The 13,574-nt window shown below is 44.6% G+C and overlaps 1 protein-coding gene across 3 annotated transcripts in view; it reads left to right on the top strand.

The window, feature by feature from the left end:
* Positions 1-13,574, top strand: part of BCAR3 (BCAR3 adaptor protein, NSP family member) — a 261,968-nt gene that overhangs the window by 157,998 nt on the left and 90,396 nt on the right. The window contains exon 1 of one of the 3 annotated variants that reach the window (XM_082614306.1): positions 6,881-7,103. The exons of the other annotated variants lie outside the window; for them this stretch is intronic. Coding sequence (XP_082470432.1) covers positions 7,075-7,103 — 29 coding nt within the window. The 5' untranslated portion in view covers positions 6,881-7,074. Of the gene's footprint in view, positions 1-6,880; positions 7,104-13,574 lie in introns of those variants that run through there. 3 annotated transcript variants of the gene reach the window in all.

Genomic DNA, 13,574 nt, shown 5'->3' with positions numbered 1-13,574 from the left:
GAACTACTGTGAGAGAGAAACAGCATTTCTATTCCTAACTCAGCTCTGACAGCCCAGTGGAGCTGTGAAAACACCAACCACCCACCACCCGAGCTCACTCACCACTGGAAGCTGGGAGCCGTATGTGTTTTAAAGTTAAGAATTTCGGATCCCTGAGTCTAGGGACCTAAGACTAGTTAGGTCTTTAACAACACTATTGATTTTTTAAAAAATTCATTCATTCATTCATTTTTGGGTGCGTTGGATCTTCGTTGCTGTGCACGGGCTTTCTCTAGTCGCGGCAAGCGGGGGCCACTCTTCGTTGCGGTGCGTGGGCTTCCCATTGTGGTGGCTTCTCGTTGCAGAACACAGGCTCTAGGCGTGACGGCTTCAGTAGTTGTGGCACATGGGCTCAGTAGTTGTGGCACACGGGCTTAGTTGCTCCATGGCATGTGGGATCTTCCCAGACCAGGACTCGAACCCATGTCCCCTGCATTGGCAGGCGGATTCTTAACCACTGTGCCACCAGGGAATTCTTAAGACTATTGGTTTTTTCTTTCTTTTTCTTTTTTTCTTTTTTTTGGGGGGCTTGTTTCAGGTAAACTCTTTTGGCCTTACTTGTTTCTTTTCATAGTGCATTCAGGGGTTAACTTCAGCTAAGAGTGACTTGCCCAGATGTCAAGTCTGCAAGCCTTCCATTCCATCACATTTGGTGTTGGCATGATGATGGTGGAGCCATCTTGGAGGGCCCCACCCACTCTTCATGTGGACCCACCTACACTCAGAGGGAAGCCCTTCAGATGGCACCTCCTTGTCTTGTGAAATACTCTAAGTTGCAAGTTCACTGTTTTCCCAACAAACATGTTTGCCTTGTTAGTCATTAAAAAGTCACCTTTATTATGATTGAATATTAATTGAATACCCAACCTGTGGGAGGCCCCAGGCAAAGCAGAGGAAGTCTCCCCTTTGACCTAAAAATTTGCATTATTAAGCTGTCATATAAACATATGTCATATCCACATGAATTATTACCTCTTAACATTTTATAGTTTTAAAATATCTTAAATGATATGTTCATTAATTGTCTTGTTTGAACATCATAACCTGTGTGAGGGACAGCAGATTTCATCGTTAGGAGCAGCAGCATGTTGTCATCATTACAGTTGAGAAAATGGTTCAGGGATATTGAAGCACCTAAGATTAGACCCTAGTGGGTAACTGAGCTGGGATTAGGACCCGGAAACTACTGTAGGGACTTCCCCAGACACTGCGCTCTAGAACCTCCCAAGAAGGCTGGCACTGCCGTGGGCATCCTCTGAGCTATATTCTTGCATGGAAAGCTTCAGTCCCCGGGGTCTGACTGCAGCATCTCAGACACACCCCCTTGAGGAGGATAGAGCCTTGGCTGCCAAGAGCAGGCAGAAGGCAGGCCTGGAAGGGGAGTTGGTCTCCTCATTCTGAGACCTGTATATCTCTTGGCTTTGTTGTTGTCTTGGCTGCCCTTGGATGTACTTGTGGTTTTGAAAGGTAGCCAAAGCAAGAAGCCCGGCGCTCTTCAACGTGCTGCTTGATGTCACAGAAGGAGCCTTTGTTCTGCAAGCAGAGCAAGGCTTCTCTGAGAGGTCTGCAGACGGGATTTCCTCTTGACATTAGCATTGTTTGGCTGGTGTCCCTTTGATTCATCTATCTTCAAGGATGAATTTTTTTTTTTTTTTTTTTTTTTTTTGCTGTACACGGGCCTCTCACTGTTGTGGCCTCTCCCGTTGTGGAGCACAGGCTCCGGACGCCCAGGCTCAGCGGCCATGGCTCACGGGCCCAGCCGCTCCGCGGCATGTGGGATCTTCCCGGACCAGGGCACGAACCCGTGTCCCCTGCATTGGCAGGCGGACTCTCAACCACTGCGCCACCAGGGAAGCCCAAGGATGAATTTTTATTTCAATCTGGGACCTTCCTTGGGCTGAGAGGGGACCAGTTCCTGTTGTGAGAGGTCTGTGTTGCCAGGATAGCTGAAGGATCAGCACTTGGAGTCCACTGTGGGTCCTTTTCCTGCCTGTGGGTACGTGGAGGCACGCATTCCTGGGAACAGCTGCTGAGAGCCTTCTGCCCCTTGTGCTGTGGGAGCATGTGGCTGGACAATGTGGTGTTTCATTAATTTGCATGAGTGGAGCTGACTGACTAGTCACAAGTGCTTTAACTGATGGGGGCCAGAAAGTCTGCAGAATTATCCCAAGTTAAAATCCGGTATCCTTTCCTAGGCAGTAAGTAACCTACCATGTCACGGTGTCAGCTCTTCAAAGTTAAAGAAAAAGTGTAAGGCACAGGATCTGTGCAGACCCTTCTCTAAACACTGTTTTAAAGACCTAACTCTGGGCTGTGTTGGTGCCCCCATATGAAAAATTGTTTCATGTGTTCCTCTTCAGAACCACGAAGTTCTATAACTATTGCTTTCTCCTTAGCAAAGCAAGATGTTCCCCCAGACATGCAAATAAATCACCCTTTAGCTCAAAGGTAATCAGAAGGATCTGCAGTGTGAAGGTCCACACACAAACATCTGCACATTATTTATACATGGGCATGTCTACTGTCTGCAAATTGGAAGCTTTTTGTGCACAGAGGAAAAGTTGGGTTTAGAGTTGAAAAAAAATTATTTAATAGACTAATAGATTCTATTTAATAGAAGGTACATTTATTGAGTTAGCAGAATGACCGTGGCTTAACAGCCAAGAATGTCTCCAGAAAGTAATAGCCCATGCATTGAATTTTTATTTTTAAATTTTCAAGTTGAGTTTTACTAACATTTTGAAATGCCCCTTGGTGTTTGAGCGCAGCTGTTGTGGATGGGTTAGTGAATTCCGAGGAATGGTGCACGTCCAGGCTCCGGTGGCCCCTGGTGTGCTGAGGCCAGGAGCAGCTGGGTCAGAGGTGAGCTCAGCCCTGCTGGGCATCTTGTACCGGCCCAGGGTTGGGGGAGCCCAGAGAATAGGAAATGCCTGCAGGTCCACCAGCTGCCTGACAGTAGTCCTAAATCCTCTACTCGCAGGGATGATTTCAGCCCTAAAGGCTGGGGTCTGTGCATTCTCAGCTGTTCTGGGAAAAACGAAAGGACATTTTTTTTTAACTGATTGCAAACCGCACCCAAGAGAATGATCAGAGAATTACACAAAGCTGTCCTTGTTGAGTGGAGCTGTTCAATATCTTCTCTTTCCCCCAACCCGTCACACCCCACCCCAACTGACTTGCTTTAAATCCTTTTTTTTTCTGGCCCCCTGCATGCTGTTTGAGAAAAGTCAGGTTTTTTCAGTCTTCTGAGAGTCACAAACTGTGTGTTTTTCATGCCCCTCAGTATAGGTTAAAGCATATTGTAAACAGAAGACGCTATGCAGTTACAGACTACTCATGTTTTTATCACATGTGGATTTGGGAGCCATCCCAGCCTGGCCAGAGATGGGAGCTGGAGAAGTTGTAGTTACTCTTGTTGATTGGAAGGAGATGCCTTCCTGGGGCCTGGACTGGAGCCACAGGAGTGATAAGCCCTCAGGCCATGGCCACCCTGCTGTTCACAGCTTTGTAATGCTGTCACCACCCAGTCTGTCTCTAAGAGACTAGCTGCAGGATTGCATGCAGAATTTCAAGCTCTCTCTCCTTTGAGGCCCCAAACACAAGCGCTGAGGGTATTCCTGTTTACAGATTGTGCTGTTACTGACAAATTACAGAAGGCTGAGAAACCTTCCATGTTGACCCAGCCTTTATGCAGCGGACTGTCCGTGGTTCCAGAATCACTTGCAAACATAGTAAGAGGTAAGAGGTGAGAACACGAGTCACATAACTGAGAGGTCTCAGTTCAGATGCCTGTTTATCCACTACTAGGTATGTGAACTAGGGCAAGTTCTAAACTATACAATGAGGGTGAAAATAATCCCCTCTGAGGAGTGCTGTGAAGATTCACTGGTCACTAAACATGAAGGCTCTACTGAATGTCAGCACTCCGACTTTCACTCTTGAGCCTGGTACTGCCATCTGGGAGTCTGGGTGGAGCAGGTCACGTCCTTGCTCTCAGCTTCCACCTGATCATAGCTGTTTATTCTTCTCCTGCCAACTCTGCTGTGTGACGCCTGACCCTGAAGGCCATTGGTACTTTTGCTGGGACGTTGATTTAGCCCTGGACATCAAAGAAAGCTGCTAGCGACCTTGATGCTGATTCCAGCAACCAGACTGGTAGCTTTGTGACCTTATGTAAGTTCCTTCACCTTTCTGAATCTCCCCGTCCTCAAAGGGTGGCTTGGGCGGTCAAATACAATCCCAAGTGAGGGCACGTAGCCCAGGACCCGGCATGAAGCAGGGGCTCAGTTGTTGGTTTCCGCCCTTCCTTCCTCCTGGGAGGCTCTTAATCGTCGTGTGTAACCTGAGATCACGTTCCATGCCTGCGGCTAATGGGGGAGAAAGTTTCCCACGTGTTGACGAGTCTGGCTGGAATCCCTCTACCTGGGTCTGCTCTGAGCTGCCCTACAGCAGTGCATCTTGGCCACCGCTCATGCTTACAGGTGCACAGAAACATCGGGTGCACAGAAAGATCACACTATTGTGCTAGGACACAGAACAGAGCCTCCCTTTGGTGGACTGGCCCAGCCCTCGTCTGATTGTCTGATTGTAGTACTTAATGTCAGTGTCTTCACTGTTTACTCTTTGATGAATATTTATTGAGCTTAGTTAGTGCCAGGTATTGTGCTAGGTACCAGGTACCCAGTGGAGAATAAAATAGATGTGGGCCCTGTCCTTAGGGAGTGCCCAGTTTAGGGGGCATGCAGACAAATGCATCAACAGATGCATAACTGCAGAATGAGGAGGTGCAAGGAAGGTCACATCAGAGAGCCCTGAGTTCCTTGGACTGGGAGGAGGGAATGGCTCTCTGCGGGAGGGAACATTTGAAGATTTAATATAAAAAGAGAATGTAAAATACTTCATTAATATTTTTATGTTACTATGTATTGATAATTTTGAAATATTAGGTTAAAAGATTATTAAAAATAGGTTCTTCTATTTCTTTTCAACTGGCGACTAGAAAAGTTTAAGTTACATGTTTTCACACTGTATTTCTATTGGACAGTACCGGTCTAGGAGTTTAGATTTTCTCCATAGGGCCAAGGGAAGCCTTTAAAGGGTTTTAAGTGAGGGAATAGCATGGTCTGATACAGTTTTAGAAGATTCAGTGGAGAAGTGATTGATGGAAGAGGAGCTGGAGGGAGGGCAGGAGGCGATTGCAGCACTACGGGAAGCAGTGGGGTCTGTTCTGGGATAACAGTGGAGGAGATGAAGGTGGGTGGTTTCAAGATCTGTTTTGTAGGTAGAATCTACCGGACGTACCGAGGGTTAGGTGGACTGGGATGACGGAGAGGGGCAGTCAAGTATGGCTCGGGTAGCTGGGGGTGGGGGTGGGGACCATTTACGGAGATGGAGAAGATTGGAGAGAGCAGGGCTTCGTTTGGTTGTTGGGCGGCTTTTTCCTGGGAGGAGGAGGTGACCGTAGATTGCAGAGAATCGAGACGTCTGTTTTGCGTGTGCTAAGTCTGAGATGTGTGTGTGTCTGAGTGGAGGTGTTAATTATAATACCAGTTGGTATTATGAGGCTGGAGCTGTGGAGAGAGGTCTGGGCTAAAAGTTATAGAGTTAGGAGTCTGCATAGAAATGATATTAAAGCCGGAAATGGATGCCATAGGCAAAGGAGAGAGCTGTGTAAAGCATAAAGGGAAGGGCCCCTAGGACCCGGCCCTGAGGAATCCTGGCACAGACTGTTCTGGGGAGCCAGCAGAGGAGGCTGAGCATTTGGTGGGGAGCAGAGAAATGAGGTGGGAGTCGCACGGGGTTGGTGTTCAAAGGAAGGTGGGGTTTTTTTAAGATGAGAGACAAAATTCAATAGGAAAATATCTAATCTTTTAAGCATGTAATAAAACAAAGCACATTTTTCATTACTTGATTCTTTTTAAAAAACGTTTTTGATTTGATTAAAGCAGACATGTCCCTGGGGCCTCCCTCCCTGTGGGCCTGTGTCAGCAGCAAGGTGATTAAGCCCGCAGTTCCTTCCCGGACGGGTCTACACGTTCCCTGACAGCTCTGTGGGCAGAGGAGGTACATGGATGACTGTGGTTGGCATTCAGGCTTGTGCCTGAGGGGTGAGGGCTGCTTTTCCAAGGTGCCTGCCCTGGAAAATGGGCCTAGGGTGTATGTTCCTGTATATGTTTGGTTGAGTGAAACCTTTCCTTGCAGGGGCTCTGAGGACATTCACTCAAAACCATAGCACTTGTATTCTGCCTTTGAGTTAGTTGAGAAGAAACCTTTACAAACACACTCCTTTAGAAGGGGATGAGGAATGGTTGGGGGCAGGGTGGATGGGGCGGGTGGGAGTGGAGGAAGGGCAGATAGATACCAGCCAAACAAAGCATCTGCTTTTATCAAAAGTGCTGTGTTTGGGCTTAGCCAACCCGAAGCCTGATGATTCACTGATTCCAGACCCTCTGTGCCTGCCAAGAGACATAGTGGCCTTGATACGGCTTTTCTTGTTGTTACTCTATTCAGTTTGACTGACTGCCGCCAAGTTAAGATTTCAACAGTGGCTTTTAGCTTAATGCTGTCCTAGAATTCTGCCGAGCACAAGTTAACCCATGACCGCGTCAAATCTTCATCAACCAGTACCACTTTGTATTAGCCTTGGATTCCTGTAGAGACTCACCACAGTGTAATACGTAGGATATTTAAATGGTGCTGTTTTAACATGATTAGGGAATCTGCCTGAGGAGGCGGTTTAATTGCCATTCTTTTAGAATATGTCATGAACACATTCATCAGACATGGCTGTATTTTCAGATGAGATAGAAACTGACTCATAGAAGCAGGAACTGGCTGCTGAAGTGAAAGAAGCAGGAGTCTGAGAAGCAACCAGGCCTTGGGATCTCTGGTAGCCAGGGAGAGAATCGTGTCCTCATCCACAGTCTACCCTGGGCTGTAGGAGGAAAGATTCCCCAAGTTGAGGGAAATAATAAAAAGGATCTCATGGTCTGAGGCTCTGAAAGGGAAACGCATTTCAGGACAAGTGACAACAACATGCTGCCCACAGTTCAAAGGAGGAAAAGGTATGTGACCATCCAGGGAGCTCTCTTATTTAAGGATGTGTAGGAAGAACTGTCTCCAGCCTGGACTGATCCATTTACAGGATCCCCCCAGTGTGGTCTGATGAGCCAGGGCTGATCTGATGAATTCATTCACAAGTATGGTGAGCATCTGTGTGACAGGCTTTATGCTAGAGATTCAAAGAGTCCAGGGCTTTTGCCCAGTTGAGGAGCTCATGGCCCAGGGAGAAGGGAATGTGGGTTTGGAACCATTTGAGCTTGCCTGCACCTGTTCTCTCTCTTTGCTGCTGACCTAACTTCCCATCCACAGTGTAGCTAGCCTTCTGTATCACTCCACTAGCTTGATAAGCAATTCTGCTTTTCTTGACCTCTGACCCTAACATCTTTCCAGGTATCGTGTTACTTTTTCTCCTTGACCAGGTGATTGCAGACTGTGCTTTCTAGGTAACCCTTCCCTCAGGGCATGCCTCGTCTGGGCCACCACTTCCTCTGTGCTGTTCTGGCCTTGGCCCCAGACTTAGGAAAGGTTGGGCCATGTAACCGAGGCCCATATCAGAGGGTGGCTTCTGGGCTGTGAAAGGACCAGAGTGCGGCGTGAGCAGAGGATTGTGAAAAATGCTACAGGTAACAAAAAGGGCTTTCAAAAATTATGTTTGGAATAATAAAACCAAAGAGGGGGGGATGTGAGAGAAACCAAACTGCTGAGCTTCTGTGTGGCTTGCATTTTTTCTGCCATGGAAATGACTTCTCTGATTGGAAAGGGTAGGATAGAGGTGAAGGAAGAGAGTAGACGAGGCCATGACAAGAGGCTGTGATGCCCCCAAATGAGGTGAAGCCCCAAGGCCCAAGAAGACAGAGGGAGCTTGAGGCTGAGACCATCAAACCAGCACACAACGTTGGAGAAATGTTGGCATCACCAAGAGCGACAGGAAAGATGCAGATAGATAAGTATTTAAATTTCAAAAACGGAACTAGGGAGATAAAATGAATCTATAAAATGGTAAGATTGACATCCTTCTCAGGAAATATTCTAAAAAGGATTATTAGGACAATGATTTTTGAATACTTGGTGAAGGAAGCAACAGCCATTAGTAATTAGCAGGGCTTTGCCAAAAGCAAGTCAGACTAGATTAACTTTCCTTCCTGGAGTTACTTTGTTGGTAGATTAGAGGAGTGTTGAGAAAGTGTGTATGCAAATGTCAGTCATCGGTGATATCCTTAGGGTGAGAGAGATTCGGGCCAGATGATGGTACAGAAAGCACGCTGTGGGCTGTGTCCGTAGCCCCTTTCTAGCCAACTTTAAAATATCTTTTAGACAGTGGTACTGACATAAAGATCATATTGGCGGATGGTATGAATCTTGGAGAAATAACTAATGTCAAAGTGACAGAAGAAAGATCCAAAAAAGATCTTGGCGTTTTGAAACAACAGACCAAACCTACCTAGAAGGGCTATGGGGAGAGACAAAGACTTGCACTAGAGTCCAAAAAACAAAGTAAAAGTAAGGGGTTCGGCTTAATAGCCAGATGTGAAAAAATATTTCAGGATTTAGGTAACTGCAGCCTCAGAATGAGTCAGCAGCATATTATGGTTGTCAAAAAAGCTAATGTGATTTTAGAAGCATTAATTGAAGTTTAATAATCAGACCAAGGGAAGTGGTCACACTTGGCTACACAGATCCCATCTAGTGAATGTTTTTTAGGTCTAAGCAACAGAAATGGAAGATGAGTTCCCCCACTACAGAGCAGTGAGCTTCTGTCTAGACCACTCATCTGCTCTAAAGCAGATCTGTTGGCTTAATCATTAAGGAATACCCCTTAGGTTCTTTGTATTAGTGAAAAGGAACTCCTCATGTCATGTGTTAACCCTGGGAGGAGAATAGAAAATAAGCACCAACCTTAATCCTGTCAACTGCTAGGGAGCCTCCTTTAACAAATAAGAAATATGTCTTGAGGGCTTCCCTGGTAGCGCAGTGGTTAAGAATCTGCCTGCCAATGCAGGGGACACAGGTTCAAGCCCTGGTCCGGGAAGATCCCACATGCCTTGGAGCAACTAAGCCCGTGAGCCACAACCACTGAGCCCATGAGCCACAACTACTGAGCTCCGCGAGCCACCAACTACTGAAGCCCGTGCGCCTAGAGCCGTGCTCCACAACAAGAGAAGCCACGACGATGAGAAGCTCGCACACTGCAATGAAGAGCAGCCCCCGCTCGCCACAACTAAAGAAAGCCCGCGTGCAGCAACGAAGACCCAACACAGCCAAAAATAAAATTAATTTAAAAAAAAAAGAAAGAAATATGTCTTGAGATGTGGGAGAGTAAATCTCATATTTACTTTGCAAGATGATGAAACAAAATATATTCTCTTAAGTGCACATCTAGAAATGTTATAGTTCTCTGTTTTTAAAGCTACATCCCAGAAAAGGGAACCCTCTTGCACTGTTGGTGGAAATGTAAATTGATACAGCCACTTTGAAGAACAGTATGGAGGTTCCTTAAAAAACTAAAAATAGAATTACCATATGACCCAGCAATCCCACTACTGGGCATATACCTAGAAAAAACCATAATTCAAAAAGACACATGCACCCCAATGTTCATTGCAGCACTATTTACAATAGCCAGGTCATGGAAACAACCTAAATGCCCATCGACAGACAAATGGATAAAGAAGATGTGGTACATGTATACAGTGGAATATTACTCAGCCATAAAAAGGAACGAAATTGGGTCATTTGTAGAGATGTGGATGGACCTAGAGACTGTCATACAGAGTGCAGTAAGTCAGAAAGAGCAAAACAAATATCATATATTAACACATATATGTGGAATCTAGAAGAATGGTACAGATGAACTGGTTTGCAAGGCAGAAATAGAGTTACAGATGTAGAGAACAAATGTATGGACACCACGGGGGGAAGTGGCAGGTGGCAGGTGGTGGTGTGATGAATTGGGAGATTGGGATTGACATGTATACACTAATATGTATTAAAAAAGATCACTAATAAGAACCTGCTGTATAAAAAATAAATAAATAAAATTCAAGAAAAAAGCTACATCCCTTTTTCAAAGGCACAATCATATGCATATTTTATTATATTTTATAATTAATTCCAGAATTGGCTTTTTGGGGTGATTTCTCTTTTTTCCCCCTTGGGCGGCTTTTTTTTTTTTTAATCAAAGTAGACTTGATTTAAATGTTGACAGGCTACATCCCTTTTTTAATTTTCAAAGCAATGCACATAATATACCCCCACCTAGAGTGAGAAAGTAACTATTGAGACTTTAATGTGATTTCCAGTATCAGCAGAGAAACTGTCCATCTAACTACACACTAGCTCATATTTTTCCAAGTGATATCATATCTCTACCCACCAGGCCAACCCTGTTTTAACCATCTATTTCTTCATTTTCCCATAAACAGCTGGAAATGGCCCTGTAGTACACTCTCTGTCTTCTTGGTTATCTCCCTGATTAACCTCCTCCCTGGCATTTCAAATGTGTCCAGGGAGATTCATTTTCAGCTGAAGCAGCTAGCCTCTCAAGACCACTTTGAAAACATCTAGTCTCAGTGGGGCTGGGGAGCCAGGTGCTGCCCTGACAGCAGTGACCTTCCATTGCTGAGGGAGTTCTGTGAGGCCATCATGGCTTAGTCACAGGCCTGTGGCTAACTTATCTCCTTCATGTGGAGGCCCATCAGTCCAAGAACAACATTTCTCTCTTGTTCCTTCTGTCTCTCTCTCCAGTGTTATTCTTCCCTTGGTGAACCCATGGAGTGTGGTGGATGGGAGGGGTTAGATTCTAGATCTTCTGTGTGTGCGCACACACACACACTCATACTTGTTCATTCATTCAAACCAACATTGATTGAGCAACTATGCTCTGGGGATAGAGGTGAATAAAATAAAATATGGTCCCTATTCTCAGTGAGATCATAGTCCAGTAAGGGAGATAGACAGGAGTACACATGCCATATTGAATTATAATTATTTGTTATAATAAGGTTTCATAATGCATAGAAAATAAGTGCTGAGGAGATGTATTAATTCTGTGGGTTGGTGCTGGGGAGGGAGGAAAGCAGGGAAAAGAGTGGTCAGAGAAGATGGGAATGAATAGGAAGACGATGGGGACTCTAGGCTTCTTGGTTCAGGGAATTCCAAATAGTTTGGATTTGTTGGAATGAAAGGAGCAAGGTGAGGAGATGAGGCTGGTGAGATGGGCAAGGCCTTCGAACCCCAGATATCGTCTACTAAAATTTAAAATGAGAATGCGAGACTCTCCCACGTGTTAATCTTACCGAAAAGAACATGTGGTCTAGTCAGGAATATCATCCGGTGGAAGCAAAATCTTAGTAGATTTAAAGCCTGTTGCTGTCTCTTCCTTGCCCCGTCGCTCCATCCCCACATCTCCTCAAGATGTTGAGTTGTTAATTGAGCTTCATGCTGGAGAACAAAGGGTGACTGACAGCTCTAGGTGCCAAGGCCATATCCACATGCAAAGAGGGTGAGGTTGCCAATGAAGGGCGAACTTTCTCCTGGTCGTTGGGTTCACCCTTCCTGATCGTTGATGTGCCCTGGTACATGGGTTGGTTAAAAATGGTGAACCAGGGCTTCCCTGGTGGTGCAGTGGGCTTCCCTGGTGGCGCAGTGGTTGAGAGTCCGCCTGCCGATGCAGGGGACACGGGTTCGTGCCCTGGTCTGGGAAGATCCCACATGCCACAGAGTGGCTGGGCCCGTGAGCCATGGCCGCTGGGCCTGTGCGTCCGGAGCCTGTGCTCCGCAACGGGAGAGGCCACAACAGTGAGAGGCCCACATACCGCAAAAAAAAAAAAAAAAAAAAAAAGATGAACCAGCAGACCCCTAGGCTGCAGTTTTGGTCTTCCTTGGCCCTACTAGTACATGTAAACAAAGAGACAGCCTGCTGGTCACACCCATCTTAAGTCTTTTTGTGCTGCGTTTCAGTTAAATGTTCTAGGAATGAGTTCATTTGTGATGAATGAACACCCATAAGCAAGAACTCCATCCCAGACACATAAGCCTTCTAGTCCCTGACCTGAGTTAAGTTTTAAGTTGAAGATTTTTGCACAGTGCTTTCATATCCAGGAACCCTGTTCTACTTAGCAGCTTTGCGTAGATTCTCTGTGTGTTCTACAGTCATCATTTGTGAATCATGACAGTTTTGTTCTCCCTTTTCCAATTCTTATACCTTTTATTTCTTTTGTTTATGTAACTGCACTGACTAGGACCTCCAGGACAGTGGTGCGCAGAAGCAGTAATTGTGGACATCCTTGTCTTGTTTCTGATTGATTGATTGATTTTATCAATGATTCTCATACTTCACCGTTAAGAATGAGGTTTTTCATAGGTACACTTGTCCTTTTTTATTTCTAGTTTGTGAAGTTAGCTTTTTCCCTGCTGAGATCATGAAAAGATGATGATATTTTTAAAAATCCTCCCCCCCCCCATCAGTTAGAAGCCCAAAATGATTTTTCTCCTTTAATCCTTTAATGTTAATGTGGTGAATAGATTTTCTCATGTTAAACTGACCCTATATTCCTGGAGTCAACCCAGTTTGATTATGATATATTTTTGTACATCTTGGATTAGGTTTGTCAATATTTTGTTTAGGATTTTTTTCATATCTATTCATGTGTGAGATTAGCCTAGGCTACCTTTTCTTTCTTTTATTGACCTGGTGTGCTTTTGATATCAAAGTTATAGTATCCTTTTTTTCAAGTCTCTCATTTTCAAAGTAATAAGTTCCGAAGTTTGGCAGAACTTCCTGGTTAGAAAAGCCATCCAGGTCTGTAGATATTGAACAACTGATTCAAGTTTTTAATCATTATAGGACTCTTCAGATTTTCTGTTTGAGTCTATGTTAGTATTATTTTTCCAGGAATTTGTTTTTCCTAAGCTTTCAAATTTATTGGCATAAGATGTTCATAGTATTCTCTTACAGGGCTCTCTTGTTATCTATGATTATGCTCCCACTTCATTTCTCTATTGTTTTGTGCCTTCTCTCATTTTCCCCCTGGATTATATCTGTCAGAGGTTTATTTTACTAGGCTTCTGAAGAACCGGGCTTCATTTGTTGCTCCCTTACTGTATCATTTTTTTTTAATTTAATTTCTGCTCTTTTTATCTTTAGTCTTTTTAAAATGTTTGTTCTGTTCTCTTAAGCTGGACACTTATTTAATTTCAGTCTTTTCTAAAAGTAAGCATTTAAGTCTCTACGTTTCCTCCAAAATACCACTTTAACTGTATCCTACAGGTACTATATCCTACATTCTGAAAATCTGTCTTGTGAGTTTAATCTGGTCAACAGTTACCATGTTTGGTGATACATTTGGGTTTATAGCTGCCTCTTATTCTGTATGTCTGTACTGTTTGTACATTTTTTTTTAACCTATGGGGTTTTTTAATTCCCTTATTTTAAATTGTCTTTTAAAAAATACTCTATTCCTATTCACTTAGTG

The sequence above is a fragment of the Mesoplodon mirus genome (assembly GCF_964341445.2).
Source record: "Mesoplodon mirus genome assembly, chromosome: 3".
NCBI classification, from domain to species: domain Eukaryota; kingdom Metazoa; phylum Chordata; class Mammalia; order Artiodactyla; family Ziphiidae; genus Mesoplodon; species Mesoplodon mirus.
The sequence above is the reverse complement of the archived record's forward strand: the minus strand, read 5'-3'. Positions and strand labels throughout refer to the sequence as shown.